Genomic DNA, 25406 nt, shown 5'->3' with positions numbered 1-25406 from the left:
TACACACTTCGGCAAATAGGTTTTGCGTGAGTATGCGGTTCTTTGACATCAAGGTCTTTTGTCAAAATCATAATGAATGGCTTATGTAGATGCTGAAGGAAGAACAAAGACTGTTGAAAAGCAAAGTCATAATTTCACTTGTGTCTCCTCTGCTGTCTTCTCCACTGAGCTCAGGTGAGTCTGACTCTGATTCTAAGACAATGACTCACTCTCTTCAATCGAAGGAATGATTCTTTTGGAAACTGACTCATAAGCACTTCAGTTGCACTGATACTTTTCAGTGTTAACCTTATCAAAAGGCCTTATATTGCTAGACGTTTTTATTTTGTGTTCCTGTTGCTCAAATGGTAGAGCAACAGGATTATATTATAATATTAATGCTTAATTCTTTATCTAGGCATCTTCAGTCACTCACACATTAGAGTCACATTAGTGTTCAGAATCAAAAGGTGTTTAGTGCATATGTTTTGTGATTTTGTGATTAGGGAACAATTTCTTCCCCCTCATGGAGCTCATTTCTGTGGCATGAGAGCTTGAATGAGCCAAAGTTCAGGTTTTGGAGCCATTTCTGTCAATGACTGTCTCCAGGGTGGCAGGCCTCTCCTCGTGGGTGCTCCCTTCCCAGCATTTCTCTGATTTCTTCTCAGAGAAGCTGCTGAGAACTCCCTTTTTCTACATTTGTGCTTTGCTCTCATGTTCTGCTTTTTTTTAATTGGGCTGATAGCCTTCGCATTTAGCCTCCTTTGACGGTCTGTGTCACATTTCTCTGCTTTTTGTGACATGTTTGACAGGCCAAAAAAGGCACAGATTGTGTATATGGTACCGCACATCAATGCTTATTGCTGGAACTGCAATTTCAGTTGTGTTACTACATACTGTAGCCTGGCCAAAAACAAATGCAATGCATCAGTCTTTGCCTACTCCTAGTTCTGGGAATATTTTAATATCCTAAGTTAGTTAATTCAGCATCTTGATGATATAGCAAAGAAATCAAAAGCAATCATTTCTCACATAAGATACTTGTAAATACGATTATTTAAAAAAAAAAAAAAAATTATATATATAAATTTGGATTGAATTTGGGTGAACTTCACAAGGAATGGACTGAGGCTGGGGTCAAGGCATCAAGAGCCACCACACACAGACGTGTCAAGGAATTTGGCTACAGATGTCTTATTCCTCTTGTTAACGTCAGAGGCGTCTTACCTGGGCTAAGTAGAAGAAGAAGTGGACTGTTGCCCAGTGTTCCAAAGTCCTCTTTTCAGATGAGAGCAAGTTTTGTATTTCATTTGGAAACCAAGGTCCTAGAGTCTGGAGGAAGAGTGGAGAAGCTCATAGCCCAAGTTGCTTGAAGTCCAGTGTTAAGTTTCCACAGTCTGTGATGATTTGGGGTGCAATGTCATCTGCTGGTGTTGGTCCATTGTGTTTTTTGAAAACCAAAGTCACTGCACCCGTTTACCAAGAAATTTTGGAGCACTTCATGCTTCCTTCTGCTGACCAGCTTTTTAAAGATGCTGATTTCATTTTCCAGCAGGATTTGGCACCTGTCCACACTGCCAAAAGCACCAAAAGTTGGTTAAATGACCATGGTGTTGGTGTGCTTGACTGGCCAGCAAACTCACCAGACCAGAACTCCATAGAGAATCTATGGGGTATTGTCAAGAGGAAAATGAGAAACAAGAGACCAACAAATGCAGATGAGCTGAAGGCCACTTTCAAAGAAACCTGGGCTTCCATACCACCTCAGCAGTGCCACAAACTGATCACCTCCATGCCACGCCAAATTGAGGCAGTAATTAAAGCAAAAGGAGCCCCTACCAAGTATTGAGTACATATACAGTAAATGAACATACTTTCCAGAAGGCCAACAATTCTCTAAAAATGTTTTTTTTTATTGGTCTTATGATGTATTCTAATTTTTTGAGATAGTGAATTGGTGGGTTTTTGTTAAATGTGAGCCAAAATCATCACAATTAAAAGAACCAAAGACTTAAACTACTTCAGTCTGTGTGCATTGAATTTATTTAATACACGAGTTTCACAATTTGAGTTGAATTACTGAAATAAATGAACTTTTCCACGACATTCTAATTTATTGAGATGCACCTGTATATACATGTGTGTGTGTGTATATATATATTTCTTTTTTTTATTTTTATTTATTTATTTATTTTTTTTCAGTGGGAAGGAGAAAATAAAGTGGCTGGAGTAGCTTTGGTGTCAAAAATAGATGGGGTATCTATTAATTGAATGTTGCGAGTATAGTGGGTCATAATGGGTAGATTGGGTGGTGGCACCCTCTCTGTGAACAAGGAGTAGCAAATCCACAATCACTTGCAATATGCTAATTGAACTGGTTATAATAGAATTTGCTCGTTCGATCCACCCAGCAGTTAACATTGGAGTGCTACAACTGAATTAAGTGCAGTGGCATTGATAAGTGTGTGAATGTGTATCATGGAGTGAGGTGACGTACATCTGCAAGATTTACTACTGTAACTGACTGTCCTGTTTCTTTTCTGGTCCCAGCCCTCACTCAGGCTTTTTAGACGCTGAGGTGTTTGGTACCCTTCAGGAATGCAGTGTCAGGATTATTTTGGACAGCAGATACTCAAAGCATCTAGTGTGTCACAAAATTTCAGTTCAGGTGTCTGGAGCTAACTATCTCAGCCAGTCAGCTGGCACTGTGCAATGTATGTATATATACGAATATACTTTTCTGACTTTTCCAAGACCTCCTGTTTCTGTTAAGCTGGGTGACTGAACCTTCCATACCTGTGCATAAAATCATAAATTATTCCATATGGACCATATTCAGAGTAGTGCTATATTTCATTTTTGATTGGAATGAAATTAAGGATGTGAGGGACTTTCACTAGGTTTTACTGTTGTTTAAAGTGGTGTTGATCATTGATTAGCTGATGAAACATTGAAAAAACATCTGTCCAGAAATTTCAGTAGATACAAAGAACTCCAGAAAACACAAGTTAGATGTGATATAGGACCTGTTTACACCCCTGTACAGTGTATGCCATTGAAGAGACTGAAAGTCGATCCCTCACAGCTTTGTTTTCTTTCCCGTCAAAAATTAAATGTGACTCTAATCTGAACAAGGTCTGTTAGCCAGTGGTTGACTTAAAATAGGTTTTTCAAAGGCTAATGCAGATATCTAGAAAGCATGGTGGTCATTGGATGATATATAATGATGATTACATAAGATATAACACATTTAATGATAATAAATGACACATGAAATTGCTAAATAAAATACTAAAATGAATGAAATTGAAAATTGTTTTGAAAATCACTTTGTAAATATGAAAAATAAATCTGTTTAAATGGCACTGTACTAAAATATTTTAGTGTCCTTTAGCTGCTAAATAGATTCTTCACCTTGTTTTCTGTTTAGTCTTCCCATTATAGTAGTCTGTTTACAGTCAATTGTAACACAATAAAAATACCACAATATCAGCAGATTTTGCTGCCTTTTTTATATATGTGTCAACCATTAATTTTAGTTATGACACAATATCAGATTTATGTTTCCCTTTAAGACAGTGATTCAAATGAACAGGTTTCACCGGAAGCATTTCTTTTCATTGTATGGTGTTCGAGCCACCCTAATATCTGATAATGATGCCTGATGGTTCCATATTGTGTGTGTGTATGGCTGTCGGGATGTTGACAGTCCTCTGGTTAAACCCCTATGGCACACACACCTCAGCCTCATTACCCACTGCTGAGAGCATCATGGGTAACAGTGACACTAAAACTGTGTGTCTCTCTCCCGTTCCTATTAGTTTCTGTGCTGATTGCCTGCTTTGGAGAGAACACACACACACACATGCATGTTTGAGCTTCAGACAAATCCAGGACTGATGTGGGAAAAGTGGTGAGCTTTTAAATGAAAGGAATAGTTCACCCAAACATGACAATTCTGTCATTATTTACTCACCCTCATTTTGTTCCAAACCTGTATGCTGTATGTTTAGTGAAATACAACACGAAATATTTTAAAGTATCTTAATGCAAGTATTTTCCTACATCAGTTAACCTCCAAAAAAGGACAAAAAGCACTTTAAAAGTACTGAAAGAGTAGTCCATATTACTTGTGCACTATATGCAAAGTCATTCAATAGTTTTGTGTGAAAAACAGACTGAATTTCAAATATATACCAGCTTACGGATTTGGAACGGCATAAGGGTGAGTAAATAATGACAAAATTTTCAGTTTTTTAAGGGATTGTTTGCCCAAAAATGGAAATTATATCATCATTTACTCATCCTCTTGTTGTTCCAAACCTGTATGCAATACAAAAGGAGATTTTAGGCAGAATGACTGCCTCAGTCACCATTCACTTTCATTGTATGGAGGAAAAAAAAAAATGCAATGACAGTGATACAAATGGTGATTGAGACTAACATTCTGTCTAACATCTCCTTTTTGTTCCACAGAATAAATAAAGGCATATTAATTTAGAACAGCGTGAGGGTTAGTTAATGATAACAGAAATTTCATTTTTGGGTGAATTATTCTTTTAAGGGTACACCTGTCTGAAAGTCACACATTCCATCACACTAGCTAGCATGCCTTCATTTTAGTGTAGGAAATAACAGTGTATGAAGTAATAAAAGCGAAATGGTTATAATAATTCTTGCAATGCTATGGTGACTGAATGCTTCAGAGCAATTGGTATTTTACCCTTGAAAAGATCCTGCGTTGTACATCTTTGTATCAGTCGACCTTTTCCACTTTTCCAGTTATTAAACTCCGTGGGGTCACCATGTGTGACATTGGAGTGACGGGCTTCTCCTCCTCTGTCGTTCCAACATCGTAAAGGTAGCGCTCGTCAGGGTGTTAGCCGCGCTGTTCTGAGATCAGTGGTTGCGTCTCCCCTTGAAGTGGCTACAGTGTCACTCCAAGGGTAGCATGGCGTTTGATCTGGTGTCGGGCAGCTGTCGCTGCGCAGGGGCCTGTGATTGTCCTGCTGGGAAGGAGAGAGACGTTTCCCCTACCTTCAATAAAAACTTCCACTGGAACTTTTTGATTGACAGCCAGGATGGCACTCGTTATGACGACCGAGTCTTTGCCCTCTGTTGCGTCTCCCAACGTGGCAAGAGCAGTGGAAAAGTGTGACCTTAAGTCAATTACAGAAGGAGTGGAAGGAGAAAAGGAAAGACACAGAAATAGACAGGCAGAGTAAGCATGATTAATGTCTAGTTTAGTGAGGCAAAAGGACAAAGCGGTTCAGAGGCAGTGATCAGCATCAGAATGTAAAAAACGATTCAGTCCCTGTGTTGCAAATCTTCTAACACACTGTATTTATTCCAAGAAAGAGAGTTTTTGCAGCCCAGCAAACTGTTTTATTTTGGTGATCTTTCAGGTGTGTCCCAAGTTTCTTAGTGAGAAAATCTCCAGTAGCTATAATCTGATGTTGTATACTGTGTCCATGTGTTCAAATTTGTTTGTCTTGAAATAACTACAGTAATTCACAGCAGACCCAGTCATTATTTTGGGGTGAGCTGGAGCATCCATCAAGATTTACAGTAATGAGGCAAAGGCATGGTATCTCTCTCCTCTACTTTCTTTGTCTCTTTCTCCCCTCTTGACACTATTAAAAGACTATTTTACTAGATTATAAGGACTCTTCTGCTGGGCATTTTGAAGCAATTAAAACCTATCATGCTGTTTGCATCGTAGTATTGTGTGGTTATTGGCCTGCAGTGCACAGAGCTGCCATCATAGCCTTCTATCATCTGAGAGAGGGAAAGAAAGAGTTAGAGCTGAGTGATATAGCTAAAAATGTCTATATATATATATATAATATATATATATATATATATATATATATATATATATATATATATATATATACAGTTGCAATTGAAATTATTCATCACCCCACAAGACAGTAAGGCTTTACAAAGGTAAGCTTTTCTGATGACCCAGAATTTTTAAACTTTACATCTATATCAGTTGAGTGACACATTCAAAGTCATAGTCTGAATATATAACCTAATATTTCTAAATAGCAGGATTTTTAAAAAATACAGCCATGTCATAATTATTCAACCCCTTCTACACAAGTAATTGTTTTAAAATAAAATTAAGTCATCAATCTGCAATGGCACTTATTTAAGTTTTAAAATTTAAGTTTAGCATTGTAAGCAAAAATGTATTTCTATGCAAAAAATGCAGTTAAAAATATTTACATTTATTCATTTGGCAGATGCTTTTATCCAAAGCGACTTACAAAAGAGGAAAACATAAGGGAATCATCTTAAGGAGACAGTGGTATGAAAAGTGCTGTATTACAAAGTTTCACTAGCATCATAATAGTATTCAAAATAGAATAAAGTGCAACAGGAATTGTTTTTATTTATTTATTTATTTTTAAATGACTGGTTAAGTGCTCATGGAAAAGATGTGTTTTTAGTCGTTTTTTTGAAGACAGTGAGTGAGTCAGCATCACGGATGGAGTTGGGAAGGTCGTTCCACCAACGTGGTATGATGAAGCTGAAAGTCTGGGAAAGTGTTTTGGTGCCTCTTTGTGTTGGTACAACAAGGTGACGTTCCATAGCCGACCGCAGGCTTCTAGTGGACACGTAGCTCTGCATAAATGATTTTAGGTATGCTGGAGCAGACCCAGTGACTGTTCTGTATGCCAGCATCAGAGCCTTGAATTTGATACGTGCATCAACCGACAGCCAGTGGAGAGAGACAAGGAGTGGTGTAACATGTGCTCTCTTTGGTTCATTAAAGACCAGACATGCTGCTGCATTCTGTATCATTTGCAGGGGTCTAATTGCACATGCAGGTAGGCCTGCAATTAGAGCGTTACAGTAGTCCAGTCTAGTTATGACAAGTGACTGGACAAGCAGTTGTGTGGCATGTTCAGAGAGGAAGGGTCTTATCTTCCTGATATTGTAGAGTGTAAATCTACATGATCTTGCGGTCTTTGAGATGTGGTCTGTGAAATTTAGTCTGCTGTCGATGGTTACCCCTAGATTTCTGACTGATTTGGAAGGCGTTACTGTAGTTGCACCCAGCTGCACGGTGATGTTGTGTTCAACAGCAGGGTTGGCTGGAAAGACAAGGAGTTCAGTCTTGGCTGGGTTGAGTTGCAGGTGCTCCTTCATCCAGGCCGAGATGTCTGCCAGGCAGGCAGAAATTCGAGCAGTCACTGTGGTGTCGTTGGGCTGGAAAGACAAATAGAGTTGCGTGTCATCAGCGTAGCAGTGGTAAGAGAAACCATGTGCCTGAATGATGGGTCCCAGTGACGTTGTGTATATATAGAGAAGAGAACTGGCCCAAGCACTGATGCCTGAGGTACCCCAGTAAGTAGCTGATGTGGCTTGGATACCTCATCTCTCCAGGCTACCTTGAAGGACCTACCTGAGAGATAGGAATTAAAATATGCTGTCTCAAAAGCTAATAGAGGAGATTATTTCATTACACAAGAAAGGTCATGGCTAAAAGTACATATCCAAGGCACTTCAATTTCCAATAGACAAAGTTGTCAGCACCATTCATACATTTTTTAAATATGGTACAACAGCAACCTTCTTGGGGTGTGGAAGAAAGCAAAACTTCACCAAGGGAAATGTTGACTTGAATATTCAAGAAGTAGTAGGAAAGACCTGTGGAGTCCTGGAAGAAGGTTTTATAGACATAAGACACTAAACTGAAAATGAGTTTTAGACCCATGGGTCAGCAGTACATCTGGAGTAAGATGACAAGGTGATGACAAGAATGACATCATCCCCACAGTCAAGCATGGAGGTGGGTCAGTCCTGTTATAGGGGTGTTTTGCGGCTGCAGGAAACGGCTATCCTGACTATGTGACTGACACCATGGATTCTTTCAGGTATCAGGCCATTTTGATTTTGATTGACTTTGGGGGGTTGAATATTTTTGACATGACATTTGTGGAGAAAAGTAGTTATTTTTTATTTTAAAATTTGGGTAAATTGAACTCTTTGTTCTCAAAATCACTCAAATGTGTATTAAAAACTTACTTTGACTGTTTACTGAGGTTTTAGTTGATGTGTTTTAATTCACATCACCAGAATGTATTGCTGGTCGGGGGGTTGAATAATTTTGATTGCAACTGTAGGTGAGATTGCTGTTAAATTTCTGATGTTTTGGTATTATTAATTTTATTTACCCCTACCCCCAAAGTGCATAAATCCCCCCATACCCCCCCCCTTTCCAAAAAGTAATGAGGAAAAAGCGGGCCCCATTACAAAATGCACTGATGAATCCTTCACTGAATTAATTTACTTAATCAGTGTTGTTCAGTGTTCATATGACAACATGTAGCTAGCTACAGATAAACTTTCGCAATACATTTTTTGTTATTAAAGAATTGTAATGTTACTAATATATATATATATATATATATATATATATATATATATATATATATATATATATAGTGTATATAAATATACAAATTAATATAATATAATTACCAATTTATTATAAGAATAATAGTAAACTATAAGATACTATAAGAATTATTTCCTACTGCTGCAAAGCTATGCTAATGTCTAATATATAAGATGTCAGTGGGAAAATGCCCTCTTTCTATTTGCTAAGTTTGTAAAAACAAATTCACAAATTGGGCTGATTTTAACTGAATGTGGATATAGATATAGAATTCTCAATCTCACAATGCCCTTTAGATACTATTAACATGGCGAGGCACTCAAACAACTTGAATGTGGATATAGATATAGAATTCTCAATCTCACAATGCCCTTTAGATACTATTAACATGGCGAGGCACTCAAACAACTTTTTTAACCTTAGTTTAAACAGTACAGAGTCTTACATGCAGTCAAATTAATCCCATGACTAGATAACTGACATCCAATGGTGCTTTGCCACAAAAGCATGTCAGCTTAGATGTCAGTAGCGCTATTTAGAGTGAATACACTGTCCTACAGCTCTCTACTCTTATTCTATTCACAACCCTGAGATACACATCTGAGTGAACAGAATGAACAATATTGTCTTTGCTGCCTCTAATTCCAAAAACATTGTTTATTGTAAAATCTCAAGGTTAATTCTGTCTCCAAAAGAAATCAAACCCTTGAAATGTCACAAAACATCTCTCTTTGTGCCACATACACAACACAACATGCCCCTTTGCAAAATACATGCCCTGTGGTGTCATTTCTCTCCAAATTCCTCACTTTTTTATTGTCAACACATTGTGATAAAAGGAGTCTTTCAATCTGTCCTAAATACACACGACTCAGCATCGCAAAATACAGAGAGGCAAACACATTGCAAAGGCGCATACACATGCAATTCAGTGCAGCCTGCTCTGAACTCTCTTTCACTGTTGTAAGAGACACGGCAGAGTGATACAAAGAAATGCCAAGCTGAAAAGATGAAATCACATATTCATCTCCTGTAAATATTTCAGGCTGTTACAACCAGCCAAAGACAGATCAGAGAGACATCAACAACGGAAAAAAAGAGGTTTAACAATCTGATTTTTGGTGCCTCACTGTGTACAGAGTGCCTTTAGCTCAGTGAGAGTGAGCAAAGATCCCTGCTTGTCATTTAATTCCACTGTTTTTGCAATACAATTCTATCCAATTCTTAGAGTCCCCAACAATATGTCTTTATGCTAGGGTGTACAAAGTCAGAAAAGTAAGGGCCCTGAAAGAAAACATGAAGCCAAAGTGAAGCCAAGGACAAACAAAGCATTGTTTTGCCCTAAAGACAGCAACAATGTACCATGCTGTACCTAAGGGTACTAATTAGGATATACACAGCATTTCAGGCCATCTCTCTTCATCCTGTTTCCTATACAGAAAATAAGACAGGGCACACCACACACACAACAAAACACAATTTGGGGTAGTTAGACAGGCGGGCAAGCAGACTATGGTGACATTAATAGGAAGACAACATCATCTACATATAGGGCTGGATGATATGTTGAATATTTTATAATAATTTAGATGGCAATATAAAATTAAGCAATATTGTAAATATCACAATAATTTTTGGCAATTAAGTTATCTAAAAGACTGTCATTAGATTAGTTTTGCAATCTTTCCTTGTCTCACAACTTACAAGCGTGAGTCCGTTAAGACATATGTTTTAAGAGCGTCTTTATTAATTTACAATGTCATTCAAAAATGTTCAAAGAAGTCACTGCATGGCAATTTTCATTTATTAAAATGCTTTAGTGTGTATATACTGTGTATGTGTGTGTGTGTATATATATATATATATATATATATATATATATATATATATATATATACAGGCGGAGCGCCACTGCTGAATAGAGGTGCAGGAAACACTGATGTATAGTGTAGGTATTGAAAATGGCTAGAGAAGAATGAAAAAAAAAATGTCAAGGCAATGGTGAACATTTAGAACTGCAAAGCTGCTACTCATGAGTACATTTTATTTCATCTTTCGCTGCCTTTCTCTCCATGCACAAGCTTTCAAACATCTCTTTGTTTTTTGTCTTTCATATTTTCTCCCCCAGACCCCCCTTCCATCCTTCACTGGTCCAATTAATGTTTTTGTGTTTAAATTAATAAGTGAATCAATAAAAATCTCAGTGTCAGTGGGTGACAGATTTTGCATGTGAGTATTTGCATGCATTTGTTTTGTGTGTGTGTGTGTGTGTGTGTATGTTTTTGAGTGAGAGAGAACTCATGCTGAAAGCCCTGAGGCATGTAAAGACTTTATTGCTCACCTCATATGCTTAATAAGGCTGTTGTTCAGCTTTTGTTGCATAATTACCTAATGGCAGCTTTAAAAAAAAATCTTCACTGTCTTTTGACTGACAGCGAATGGCTCTCACGGGTTATCTTTGTCTTGAAAACCTGTCTTTTTCTCTTTGAGAGAACTAAAGCAAGGTTGTTTTCAACATCTCTATGAGGGAGCTTGTTGACAGGAACTTGAAGTGTGTCATTAATGCTTGTAGTGATCGTACTACTGATGCTCTGTTTGAACAACTTTGAATGTCTGAAGTTTAACGATCCTATAGCCATTTTGTGCTGAAAGAAAAGTGCAGCTAAATGGTCAGAGGTTACATGTTTGAAAAACAGTCAGGACCTAACACTGTGTCCTAACCAGAGACGTGATGGAATAAGTTTCCAGCGACAAGCAATTTGTCTGTTAACACTGAACTCGAAACACGCAACGTGGCACAATCATTGTTGGCTAAATTACTCAAAATAAGTAATCAACTACAAATTAATAATTACTTCTCTAAAAATGCAATCAGATTACTTTACTGATTATTTAATGTGAAAAGTCATCGCATTACTAATTATTTTACTTTTAAGTTACTTTCTAAATCACTTTTCCTAGAAAAGATTTTGGTTTTCCGCTCAAATTCAAAATGTCTATATTTCCTCCATTCATTGTTGCACACCCTTTAGCTGTCAAAGAAGCACTAGCAGACGTGCAAATAAATTCATATTTTAAAGGTGTTATACATATTCTTTAGCACAAGTAATTTACCTAAAAGTAATCACTTTAATTTAAAGTCAGTAACTGTAATCGGATTGCAATAATTTAAAAAGTAATGTGTTAAATTACTTTTTTGATTACAAAGTAATTTGATTACAGTTACTAATTACTTTGTAATTGGATACACCCAACACTGTGCACAATCACAGCCGATCAGAACATATTTGATGTTTAATTTACAGTTATGAGGAGCGGGCTTTTGAACTAATCAGAGTTCACACTGGGCAGTGCTATCCACCACAATGCAGAAACAGAAATCAGTTGATCAACAGCTGGTTAGGCCGAAAACTTTGATTAACATGGACATATGTTTTATTGTGTCTGGTAAGGACACGGGATAACACTTTATCAACTGAGTTCTGAGGGACTAGGTCAACTGTAAGACCTAACCCTTTTCTTTCATTCTGCTATAATCTAGATTCAAATGCACTGAAGGGATCAGTGGACATTTGTTGAAATACCTGAATTCAGTTCTGTTTAATACCTGAATTCAGTTCTTCAGACTGACGAACTAAAACAACCTCTCTAAATGACTCACTCATTGGAAGTTTTTTGCTTTGCAAATTGCTCAAGCATGACCACTGAGAAATGTCCTGCTCTTGAGAAAATACTATTGGATTAAGTGGTCCATACAGACACTAGAGCTTTATACTGCAGACTGTTAAGGAGGAACTGGCACAAAAGGTTAATTTTGTTTGCTTACAGCCTATTTGGAAACATACAACTTTTTCATGCTTTCTCACAGGCTTTGTTTTAGAGGTAAGGAAAACAATTATGACAGGTTCAAAGTATTGCAGTATTTTACCTCTTATCTAATTGTATGGATATCCTTCGTAACTAAATCAATATTTTTAGTTACATTTTTTTACATTCATATTTTTGCCAAAAAATAATTGACCAGCACTCATAGCAAGTGTGTGAGAAAAACGTTCATTAGATAAATGCTCTATCAATTATTTCTATTCGACCAAAATGCAAACTCAGACTGAGCAAAGAATAGTCTATAACTTTCAAAGAATAAATCTTGGTGGGGTGCTGGATCAAATTACCCCGATATCTTTCATTTTATAATACATTTTACATACAAGAATCACCTCTCTTTGCTCTTTCTCTCTCTGCTTTTCTTAACGTGGAATGTGCTGCGATACGCACTGATCCTGAGTCAGTTGTAATTACAGGCACCATATGCTGGTACAGGCTGATGACAGGTCTGTGGCCTGTTTGACTTTTGTTTGTTTGGAGTACTGTGCTCCACACTAGGATCATATCTTCCCAGCTGGCAGTGCCTGCTGGCCCTTGGCTGTGCATCTGGGTTGGAGAGGAAGCCAGCTCGGGTGCTACACCAGGCCCTGTGCCAGCTGGAGACCAGACATCTCAATCCACTTGCTCTCCAGTTTGACAGTGGAATTTGCTCGCTGACTTTGGCTGGCAGACTTCCCCGGCAACACCCACGTTTGTTTGTACCTCCAGGGTCAACAGCACCCTGTCGCTACCTGTCTCTCTGGATCACACCTCTGCAGCAGCTCCCAAATTGAAAATCCTCAGTCTTTTGCAAGATCTTCAGCATAAGTGCTTCTGTCTTCAAACCAGGAGATAAGTTGATTGTGGGAGATTATTTGATTTTGATTTGATTTTCCCAAAATTTCATTGAGCTTGACTCTACAATATGATTATGGAATGAGTCTTTTATTTTAGAATTGTTTTTGCGTCTCTCAGAGGAAACATACCTCTTCTTCCTCATGAAAGGAGTTAAAGTTAACATGAAATCTGATTTCATAAAAAATTGTAATACACTTTTGTGATTGCGCACAATTTATTGGTGTACGAATTATTCCAAAGGGGGAAAAAAAATCGTCAGAATTTTTCATCAAAATGTAATAACTTGGTGTGACGAGGAGAAGGGCTTGGCCGGTCTGTGAAGGTGCATGGCCGGCGCCGATCAGCGGGAGAGTGAGATAAAGGGGGGCCGGGGGCGCCAGTTCAGGAGAGAGAGAGAGACGCGCGGTATGTGTGTGCGTCTTTGTTTTAAGCTGAATTTCTGTCATTAAAGTTACGTTGACTGTTCAGCCGGTTTCCCCCTCCTCCTTGCCCACTTTACCCATAACAAACCCGGGAAGGAGGAGGGATGCGCTGTCGTGGAGTCCTCTCCGCTGCCGTCCGCCAGGGGAGGAGCCACGGCCGTCCACCGGGGGATGGAGGAGTTGCCGCCGGGAGTTGGAGGAACCACTACCATCCGCCAGGAAGGTTAGGAGCTGTTCCGTCCGCCAGGTGTCGGAGGACTCGCTGCCGTCTGCCCGGGGAGGAGCGGCTGTCGTCCACCAGAGGGCGGAGGAGTGGTTGAGGTCTGGGCGGCAGTGTTTCCGGGGACCGGCGAACAAGTTTTTCTCTCTCCCCTCTTTCTCTTTCTCTCTCTCTCTCTCTCTCTCTCTCTCTCTCTCTCTCTCTCTGTGTGTGTCTCCCGCTCGCCCTTTCCCTCTCTCCCTCCCCTCATCTCTCCCCCTGGTCCCCAAGAGGCGGGGTTGACCACCAGCTGGTGGAACGGCCAGAAGGGCAGCATCTCCCCTCCAAAGATGGGGAGGAATAGGTCAGTCTGGATGGTGCCCTGGCCTGAATCAGGTGAGGGAGGAGTGTGACGAGGATGAGGGCATGGCCAGGCCGTGAGGGTGCACGGCCGGCTCTGAGTCAGCTGATCAACGAGAGAGTGAGATAAAGGGGAGCCGGGGATGCCAGTTCAGGAGAGAGAGAGAGAGACACACGTGGCCGCTGTATGTGTGTGTCTTTGTTTTGTGTTGTTTTAAGTTGAATTTCTGTCATTAAAGTTACGTTGACTGTTCAGCCGGTTCCCGCCTCCTCTCTGCCCACTTTACCCATTACATTTGTTTAACCTCCTAAAAAACAACTTTCCTTTTTGAATGACGTCACCAAGGCTGAAATCTAACAAAAATATGTGAGGTTTATGCTAAAAACAAGATTAAAAAAAAGATTAAAAACTATTTGCCAATGGGGTAAGAAACATTTGATTTACTTCAAAGGGAAGACAAGTTTATTTTTCTTACCCTATCAGCAAAAATAGTTATCTTGTTTTAAGCATAAATTTCACTAAATTACTTTAAACCTCACTAAAGTACCTCACTAAATGAATTAAATAAAATTAGTTGATCTTCCTATGAAGTAAATGTCTTGTTTTAAGCATGTTTAAATATTTTTAATGGAAAACGACGAACATACTGAGTAAAAAAACAAAAAAAAATTTTTTACAGTCTATCCTGTTTCACTCAAATATATGTTACATTATGGAAGAGAAATTGATACTAAATGTTTCATGTTGACTTGAAAAAAGAATGCAGAATTTCATGTTTTCTGGAGGTATATTAGCATTACTCGTCCTTTCTTGCTTGCAAATACAGTTTAAAAGTAAATATAAAAGTTGTAAGTGAAGTTTGAAGTGATTTGGCTGGGGTTTATCTTATTTAACGGTTGTAATGGCCAGAGTAGGAGCTTATTTGGACTCTGGCATTTTGTTGACAGTGACATAAGGTCACACAAACATTCTGTTCCATTCTCTCTTAAATCCTAGGCTAGTGTAATTACACTGACATACTGTACCCAGTGACACACACACTAACACATTCTCGAAGAAACAGGCTTCATTCACAAGAACTCTGTAATTAAATATCCTTCCCAATTCAGGTGCCAGCATTACTCTCTATTTTAAATGATCAACCAATGACCTTAGAGTTCAGTGTTTGTGTTCATGTTTGTTCAGTTGTACATCAGGGGTGAGTCGTAATTTCTGTGTGTTCACATGTATATTCTTTCCTTAAGTTTTATGCCCCGGTCAGTCAGTTTGTATATTTCACTGTTTATTTGGTTACAACGATGCTTCCTGTGTGCTCGCCAGTGCTCAGGAAGACTCAGCATTGATGGCGCCAGGGCTAACGTTGTCAAGATGTTACGAGGAGGTTGTCGGAACATTAGCCCATTGGCCTGGCTGGCCTGTGTCACTTTCCCAGCCTATTTGCTGATTGGGTTCGAATCTCAAACCTCAGCTGACCTGAGTGCATGCCTGCTTGTCATACACATGTGAGTGTGCACTTTCCGGAGTATCTCTGAGCATTGCTCTAACATTTTTGTTATGTTGCTGGATGGGCTGACACAGAGAGGTTCTATGCCTGCATGTTAAGCCAACCTCACTGGCGGACTTAAGCTTTATTTAATAAGATGTCGATGCTTAAAATTCTGTCTAAAAACTGCCCTGTGGTCAAGCATTTTAGGCTCCACATAAACCATCTTAAACACTGCTTTCCTTTCACAAATCTTTCATTATAGCTTTCGGTCATGCACAAAGCACAGAGCATATTCAAGGCACCCCCAAGAACAAACAGTGTAATGTTATTATTTAAAAACTTCTTTGCTTTGTTCTCTTGTGTTAAAATCAGCCAAATGTACCCTATTTACTTTCTTAGTATATCTTCATGTTGTTACTGTGCTTATTTTGTAAGTGCATGTTAATAAAAAAGAAAATTAAATTAAAAAATATCCTGCCTTTGAAACTACTTTATTTTCTGCCGAAGTTGCCATAGCTAAAAAGTAATGTTAGCCAATAGCCAAACAGCTATTTTAAACACTGTTTTCAGCTACTGTTTTACATAATGCAATCTTATTGAATTATTGCAGATATTTAACTCTATAATTTAATTGCATTTAGCAGTAAAATAAAAAAAGTAACGGCAGTAACAACAAATAACGCTAGATTTGAAAAAGAAGCATTGCCATTGGGATACACTGAGATGCTCTTGAGGATAATCTTGACCTTCAGCCTCTCTGTCACATCAAAAAGCCTCCCCAAAAGTGGGTACCAGCAATGTGGGGAGTAGTCCTCCACAATCGACTGCTCCATTCTGGTATGGACTGCACACTTTTCACAAACCGATTTATATGATGGATAAAATCAAGCCCCGCACTACATTTGTTTCACATTAAATGGATAATTCACACAAAAAGCCAAATTCTGTCATCATTTATTCACCCTCATGTTGTTCCAAACACAAAAGGAGATATTAGGCAGAATGTTAGCCAGAGTGTTTTCCTCAGTCACCAGATTGAGACTACTGCCTAACACATTTTTTTTGTATCCCATGGAATAAAGAAAGTCATATGGATTTGTAACATGAGGGTGAGTAAATGATGACAGAATTTTAATTTTTGGTTGACCCATCCCGGAAATGCATCACTTTGGGTTGTTTCGTGTTGTCTACTTAGGACTTAAATGTTTAATAAACAAGTCTTAAGATGAGTATTTGTGTAATATGTATACTTATATGTATACTTATTGTATAATATTTGTTTACTATTGCAATATTAGCCTGTCTTTGGAAGTCATACCCACAATATTCCTTCCTTTACTTTCACTGCATTTCTTTTAAATGCTTGTTTATGTATTTAGCTTATTTCCACACTAGATGCCCCAGCCTTGGACTCACATCCAGAAAGTGAGAGCGACACGCATTGTGTCCTGCAGTAATCAATCGATAGATTGAGTGCGAGCATGCTCCCTTCAGCTCTCTTCACTCTAGCCACCTCACTGTAGTTCTGACACTGGAAGTGCTGACCCCTCTTACCAGCACCAATCAGCTCCTCTTTGACCCACTCGAGAGCTTCATTTATTCACTCCATGGAATGTTTTCCTCCTGTTTTCCTGCATTGCTACATTGTAACAGGAACTTTCAAGGTTCCTATTCACAGTGTTCTTTCACTCTTGAGCCATTTTCTTTCTCGCCATTGTGTCTTCAGTTGTTTTGTTTAGTTGTGGCTTCTTTGTGAGGTTTATCTCTCTGGGGCCAGGGTCTCTCCTTGAATAGACACGCTCAAGCTGTGCCTGGATGATGAGCAGGCCCATGAGCAGGCCAAGCTGTGTGTGGAGCTGAGCTGTATTGTGGTCCTCTAAACAGGGTCTTTGTGGTGACCCCTTCCTCACAGGTCAGTACAAAGGCAGCAGTGAGGACCAGTCCACTGCGAGCCAACAACAGTGAGAGAATCTCCCAGATCAGGACAATATGGCTACAGACACGTGCCATTGTTTTGTTTCTTCAGGCCACGCTGCGAAGAATGTCTCTGATTTATAAACCTTTCTCCTATATTTAATTTAAAAGAAAGAGTCAATATTTTCTCATTGCCTCCCTGTGTACTACTGTCTTTCAAAAAAGCTATTAATGATCTATTCGGTTTATGGCCCACCTCCAAAATAATGAATGACACAACCCATATGGAGCTTAACCTTTCTGTCATAAAGTAATTCAGCATTTAATCTATGGTCATTAACGTTTCCAACACTTCTTATACTTTTATCCTCCATTCTGTTTGCTTCACTTGATGGCTAGACCCTCTGTAAGAGGAATCCCAGTTCTCCTTCGTTATGATCCCAACTAATTTACCCTGGGGATTTCCAGCATCACCTCCCACTTGACTGTTGACGTGATCCCAAGCAGAGCATTTTTGTTGGCCGCCAGCACTATTAGTGTTTACATGAGGCCACAGGCCATGGTAATTAACATGCATTCTACTTGTTCCAGTTGACTGCTGCCGCTGATTTGAGTTAAAGTGCCAGAAGACTTAAGGTGGATGGGTGGCGGTTGATACTGGTATTAAAACCTTCAAAATTGATATCATTTTTCGATGTTAAAATTCTTTCTCATATCCCAGCCTAATATGCAGAGTTGACTCTTAAGTAAGCCATTTGTAGGTAGATTTTTCTTCAAAGTGTAAGTAGCTCTGTGGCACTATTAAATCATATTAAATCATACCTCTGTATGTTTGAGAAACTGTCAAGCCTGGATTAACATTGGCTCAGCCAGTGGTGTGTTGGGCCTGATGTATTCAGATAGAAGACAAAGGCAGGCCTAACACAGTCGTAAAACCTAATTCAGGCCCCCACATAACAAGTCATAAATCTTACTGATAAAAATCGCGCCAAAATCAAACAAAGGGAGTCCAAAACAGACTACAAATCCCATGAAGCCTTGCTCACTAAAGGATCTCAACTCCTATTGGATGAGGCACATGACAGAACGCACCTCAACCATGACATCATCAGGAGTAGAAATACCTCTGAAATGCTTCCGGGATTTGCTTCCAGCAACTTTGCTCGCGGTGTAGCCTCGTGGCACAAGGAAGTAACGTCCGACTTGAAACTGTGGCCATACAATCTCCATCTCGCTGGACGAGTTGAGATTACTCTGTTCCACCGAACACTCTAACGGATCCAAAGGAGACCGCCGAGCAATCCGCATCTTCATCCGTTTGCCTGCAGAAGTGAAGAGATTAAAGATTTCTCTTCCATCTTCAATCAAGTCGACGTCGCTGATTTCTCCGCCAGCCCGCCGAGAATCGGCAGCCGTACCACCCGCCGACAGAGCGAGGAAACGGCCTCCCGTCATCACCCGAGCCTCAAGGAACCGAGTCGGAGTTAAAGGACGGATGAACACACTTTGTACGTCCTCATGCGATTCAAGTAAGAAGTTTACATCTGGGCAGAGATAGAATATTATAGTGTGTTATTCTTGTGTATCAAGGTTATTGCTTGTACAGTTTACGGACCGCCGTGTCCGCTCATTATTAATACTCAGGATATTAATTATCACGAATGAGATTTGCTGTATTGTAGTCCAACCACATTGGACTGTTGTACATTTCTGCCATCGCAGGTGAGACTGGCAAACTGAGTTTATTCATTAAAGAATCAAAGGCCGCGGGACGGTTTACGAGCCGTCCACCGTGTCTCTGAGTGATAAACAGCTGCTTTCTCTCCCACGATCGTGAAACCGGCTTTGGGGCCATCACTTAATTCTCTCTCTCTCTCGTACTAACCACACACACACACACACACACACACACACACACACACACACACGCACACGCGACCCCTCATTCTCGCACACATTTTTGGCTAGTAGATAGCTTCGTGTTTTGTCCCTAAGCTATCGTACAAGCAGATACATGCGGTAAACTGGTAGACACCATTGACTGGTTTCTCTCCGCCCACATTCGCGGCCATATTCTCTGGTCGGAAGTCTCGCATGACATACTCTCCACGAGAGTCACGTCCGCCATTTTGTGTGCGTCCCTCCTTACACACACACACCTTGGATTATTTTGGTTTCCATATCTAATCATACTGTATCACTGTTTAGTTTGTATTTGTAAGTCAGAAGTTTATTGACTGCATTGTATTAATTATTAATTTATATTACTGCATAAATAAACTTTGTTATATTACAAAGAAAAGTGTTTTGGTTTGTTTTGCATACACCTGTGTCATGCTGACTGGATGCCAGTGCTCGGATTCAAGTCATCATTCATTGTTTTTTTTTCCCGAAAATCGATATTCTTCGGATGTCAATTTTCCTAAGAAAACAATCTAATATTGAGACTGTTATACTATCTGGTTATTAGTCCCTGATTCCAGGGTGGTGCCTCGTCAACATTAATCCTTATTAATATTCTATTGATTTTTGATAATTGATAATTATCTTTGATGATTGTTGAATTTGAATGATCAATAAGCTAGTGTTAATTTTAATTAATGTTTCATCGATGTTAATGATTAGTGATTATCTTTGATAATTGTTGATTTAAAGGATTAAAAAAAAAAGCTAACATTGATTCTCATCAATGTTCTATTGATTTTAATAATTAATAATTATCTTTGATAATTATTGATTATTGCTAATAACCAAACCCGCTCCTAAACGTAGCACACTACATTTACTGGAGCCCCATATGAGGTTTTAATGAGTTAGATTCAATTAATTATTTTAAATATTAATTAATAACTAAAGAAATAATTATTAATTATTTCTGATAGTAACACTGATCTAAACAACCAGTAAAGGTGTGATGAAAAATGTAGTATTTTTGTCTTGTTTTTCAGTAAAATATTTAAAAATTCTTTTTTTTTTTTTTTTTCTTTTTCTCCCCAATTTGGAATGCCCAATTCCCAATGCGCTCCAAGTCCTTGTGGTGGCGTAGTGACTCACCTCAATCCGGGTGGCGTAGGACGAAACCTCAGTTGCCTCCGCGTCTGAGACCGTCAATCCGCGCATCTTATCACGTGGTTTGTTGAGCTTGTTACCGCGGAGACGTAGCGCGTGTGGAGTCTCCACGCTATTCTCCGTGGCATCCACGCACAACTCACCACGCACCCCACCGAAAGCGTGAACCACACATTATAGTGACCACGAGGAGGTTACCCCATGTGACTCTACCCTCCCTAGCAACTGGATTAATTTTGGCTGCTTAGGAGACCTGGCTGGAGTCACTCAGCACGCCCTGGATTCGAACTCACGACTCCAGGGGTGGTAGTCAGCATCAATACTCGCTGAGGTACCCAGGCCCCCAATATTTAAACATTCTTAAAACAAGATAAATGTTCTTGAGATGCATAATAACAAGATATTTTGTCATCTTTTTAGAGAAATATAACAAATGTATGAATGTTTTTGCAAATAGCAAGAAAGAACTATTTGCCAATGAGGTAAGAAAAAACCCTAACCCTAACTTGATTAAAAGGAAAAACAAGTTTATTTTCTGTATTGTTTTAAATATAAGACTTGGTCTTGCACTTACTGCGAATTTTTCATTTACAATAAAGTAACCAAATCATAGTCCTTTTATTAAACCAGGCCAGAAAAGTGATTTGTGTAGCTCTAGTAGATGGCACTAATAATGCTAAGATCATGGGTTCGATTCCCAGGGAAAACACATACCAATAAAATGTATACCTTGAATAACTGCAAGTCACTTTGGATTACAGTGACTGCCAAATGCATACATGTAAATTATTTGTCCTGTACATCAAATTGGTTTGTGCCCTTTGCAGCAAAATCAACAATTATTATAGACAATTTGAAACATCACAGCCAGTATTATGAATATGTTGAATGTTTGTGTAGGCAGGTTTTATTTGAAATCTTCTATTTAGCCCTTAGAAAGCCCTGAACCCCTTATTATGTTTAGTGCTTAGATTGTCCAGCCTCATCTTTCCCGTGCTGTTTGACGTGTTGCTGGTCGGGGTTGGGTGCTCTTTTAGCCAGCAGGAAGGGACTGACTGTATATTGAGCCGAACCTCGGCGAGCTCTTGCATCTGGTTCTGAGTACTTCCTCTCCAACCTGCCTTAATAAAATGTTGTTTTTTTTTTTCCCACTCTGCTAATGGTAAACACTAAGATCCTGAAACAAATCAATGGCGCTTTCCTTTGTAGTGCCTAAACGCATTACTACGGTTGCATTTTAATTGGCCAAGAGAGGTGCAGATCAATACGTGGTGTAATTGGCTGACACAGGAAGGGTGTGAGACTTTATTATCATTAATATTTAGACATGATGTGGGAGGACCCGGGTAAGGCTAAATGTACATCAGTGGCGAGCGCCTTTTGATCTCGCTGATAAGCAGATCGATCTGAAAGCAAAGAGGTCAGGATAGATTGCGTGCTCCCATTTTTTCAGCTGAGGGAATTTTTTGACTCTTAACCATCTTCTGCGTTTCTGCGCACAGTCAACATACTATGGTACAACATCTGTGTCACGACCACTGTCATCACCATCATCCTCATCATCACTGTCACTCAAAACCATGGTTATTGTAAGCCATGTAAGGTATCCATGGATATGGCAGTGTGCATCTTATGCTACTCAGCGACAGCGTCTATCAACGAGTCTCCAGTGTAAATGCTTGTAAATGCACACCATTATTGAGAGGCTGTATTGAATACAAGTAACTCAATGACCTGGCGAGTTTTCTATCACCTAAGTCTGGCTGAGGCTTTGTGTGGCTCTTTTGTCTGGGCCGTGTAAGTGGATCTATGGGAGGAGATATCAGAAGCTCAGGGCTGGAGTTGAGGTGGCAGGGCCATTGGTAGCCGTCACCCGATATCCTGATTGCTGGGTGCAAAACGTCCGCTGGACAGGCTCTCGTCTCGCAGCCCCACCCCAGGGGCTGATGTGGGCCTAGACACATGTTCATGTCTGTCTGCCCATCCTTATGTCACGTTCCCACAGGTATGATACCTTAATTAAAGTACTTTGTAGGACAAAGATCGGTGAATGAAGAGAATTTAAAAAGGCATAGAGAATGGACAGAGGGAATATAAGTCCAGAGGAAAGAAAAATAAGAATTAATTATCTGAAGAATATTGTTTGCATTGATCCCACAATGCACTATTCAGTCATATCCAGGTGATATATAAACCTTTAATTCACCAAAAGGAAGCAAGAAAATGGCATCTTCAGCTTCATTTCTACATCCTTTCCCACTGGAGGGTTTGTACATAAAAGCTTAATGAATAGACCTAAACGAAGCGCACGTCGGCTCCTGTTTTATCTCTCTTTGTGGCCCTGTCTTTGAAACTACCTCTGACACTGTCAGATCTGACTCTCTCCAACTGACAGAGAAAGAGAGAAAGGCTGATCTGGCCTATCTTTTTCACTCTTTCCTGAAAAGCTTGTCAGTGCATTGTTTGATCGTAGCCTGGAAATAAGCTATATTTAGGAGTCGAGATTAACCCAGTGCATTAATCACATGTACAAATAGATTACAGTTGAGAAATCTATGTCGTCTTACGTATGGTATACGTCAATATAAAACAACTTTTTAAAGAGAACACTTCATTTCCAAGAATAATGATTTTACCCTTGTGTCTGCATAATTGCAGGTACTGCCATACAGAAAATCCAAAAGAACATTTGTCTCACAATGGAAAACATTTGAAAGTGGTTAATTTTACACATACATCTCATATTAGACACAAACTCTCCTATTGCCAAGCACTTGTTTTTTTTTGTTTTTTTTTTACCAAATTCTCAGCAAAGTAACCAATGTCATGATAAGTTGGCCGGCACCATTGTTAGTATGCGGCCGATGCACAATAAATGGACTGTTATTTAATTCCCTGCTCAGGCAGTCTTAACAAAATCATTGTTGACTGTCTGTATGTAGGCGACGTCTATATGTGTGTGAAAAAGAGCAAGAGGTCACACAAAGGCCTTTCTGTTGTTATGACAGTGTTTTGTCATGGGGTATAAACGTTTTTTTTTTTTTTTTAACCAGCAACTGGTGTTTTGTATATTTCAGTACATTTTCTCATTTTACTTGTATTGTTATGTGACAATTTCCAGTTGTGCTGTGCACGGTCTGTACTTCAATAATTTGTTTCTATAAGGACTGTTGCTTTGGTATTGGCTCTCTCTGGGTGTATAACTTTAGTCTTTAGTATGTGTGTACTGTATCTATGGTAATGGCAGATAAGGAGAAGATGGAAGATGAAGCTCACACTGCCATGGCTCTGTCTGTTTGCTCAAGTTTTAATTGTTGTGGAAGTGAAGACAGGAAAAGGGAGTGTGATTGTTCTCATCCTCTTTGCAGAGGTATTTCAGTAACATTAAAGAAACAGAAGCAGAAAAGTCCAGATTATCACCATGTAAATAATTTTATTTGGCTTCGGTCCCTGCTAATGAATGTCATTTACTTTTAAAAACCAGGATTAATTAAAGTCTGGCGACCTCCTCTTCCTCCCCAAAGGGAATAAGTCTCAATTAGGCAAAGGATGGCTGCTAATATTTTCGTGAAAATCTGAATATGACCGTATGCATACATATGCTTTGCTGACATGGAAAATAACCTTGCAATTAATTATGTCCCTAATTTAATGTAGGGCTCAGAAAATGCTGTTTTGTTGAAACCACAAAGATTCTTAGTACTTTCTCTCTCGCCTTTACTTTTAAAAGGCTTTCTGTTAGAAACTCATGATGGATGGTCTTGTCTTGAGAGCGGGAGGTGTAAAAAAAAAAAAAAAAAGTTGCCGTCTGCTTTTTCAAAATAAAGCCAGAAAAACAAACAAGAGACTCAAATTAGATTTCCAAAAACATAACATTCTCTCTTAATAAATGCCCGCTGTGACCAAGAGCTGAAATAAAAAGACTCGGCCTCTGCTCTGCCTTTTCTCACTGAGCCATGTTCTCTTCCATGGCTGTTTTAACTACAGTCTTTAACTAAACTAGCAATCTGCCACACAGGCAAAAATATGCTGCTCCAACTTCTTGTGTAAGTGTATGTTTTTCTCCCATTTTTTCTTCAAATAAAATTCGCCCTTCTTTTGAATACAAATGCAGTATGCCCTCCCTTAAAACTTTCTTCTAACACTTGCTTGGAGCTTGCTCAATGTTTTGAGTGTGTGTTTATCTCTGTATGGAAAGTCAGGTATTGAGGTACTTAACGTAAATGAAAGATCAGCTGAAGATGAGGCTGATTTTGGCAGATAAGAGTGTGTGTTTGAGGTGTTATACCCCCTCCTGAGCTTACTGAGCTTTGATTGGCTTCCAGTCTGAAAGTGATCACTGACATCAGCACACCTCAGCTCTCTTTGAATGTATTCTCCCTTTGATTGGTCAATTGTGGACTTTGCTGGAATTTGCTCCAATGAGAACATTGAACTATCTGTTAAAGAATAGTGTACACTACACAGCTCAAGCTCATCTCCTTTGATGTTTTGTGTCGGCGACTGGTCTACGACGAGAAGTCTTAGATCTCACAACGTAGTGTGTGCACTCCTGCGACATGCCGAGACTAGTCGCAGATGCTACGACATATTTCAAACCAGCTAGATATCTAGACTTGTCGTCAGTGTGCGCACTGTCCCGAGGGGCTAGAGTCCGACAATAAGCAACAGCAAATGAGAGTGCAAGAGGACAGCAGGGTATTGAGACGCAGGACAAAAAAAATATTATAAAATAAAACATCACCCACATCTCCCTACCCCATCTGTATTATTTTCAGCTGTTTTACATATTTTTTCCCCTTTGCAAATAAGCGCAAATTGCAAAAACAGGCGCAAGCCGT

At 39.3% G+C, this 25406-nt stretch overlaps 1 protein-coding gene across 6 annotated transcripts in view; it reads left to right on the top strand.

Annotated features, from left to right (window-relative positions):
* LOC127422940 (vesicle transport through interaction with t-SNAREs homolog 1A-like) overlaps positions 1-25406 on the top strand; it is a 182400-nt gene that overhangs the window by 115513 nt on the left and 41481 nt on the right. The window contains exon 9 of one of the 6 annotated variants that reach the window (XM_051666834.1): positions 1532-1860. The exons of the other annotated variants lie outside the window; for them this stretch is intronic. Coding sequence (XP_051522794.1) covers positions 1532-1828 — 297 coding nt within the window. The 3' untranslated portion in view covers positions 1829-1860. Of the gene's footprint in view, positions 1-1531; positions 1861-25406 lie in introns of those variants that run through there. 6 annotated transcript variants of the gene reach the window in all.

This window comes from Myxocyprinus asiaticus, chromosome 32 (assembly GCF_019703515.2).
Source record: "Myxocyprinus asiaticus isolate MX2 ecotype Aquarium Trade chromosome 32, UBuf_Myxa_2, whole genome shotgun sequence".
Lineage (NCBI taxonomy): Eukaryota > Metazoa > Chordata > Actinopteri > Cypriniformes > Catostomidae > Myxocyprinus > Myxocyprinus asiaticus.
The sequence above is the reverse complement of the archived record's forward strand: the minus strand, read 5'-3'. Positions and strand labels throughout refer to the sequence as shown.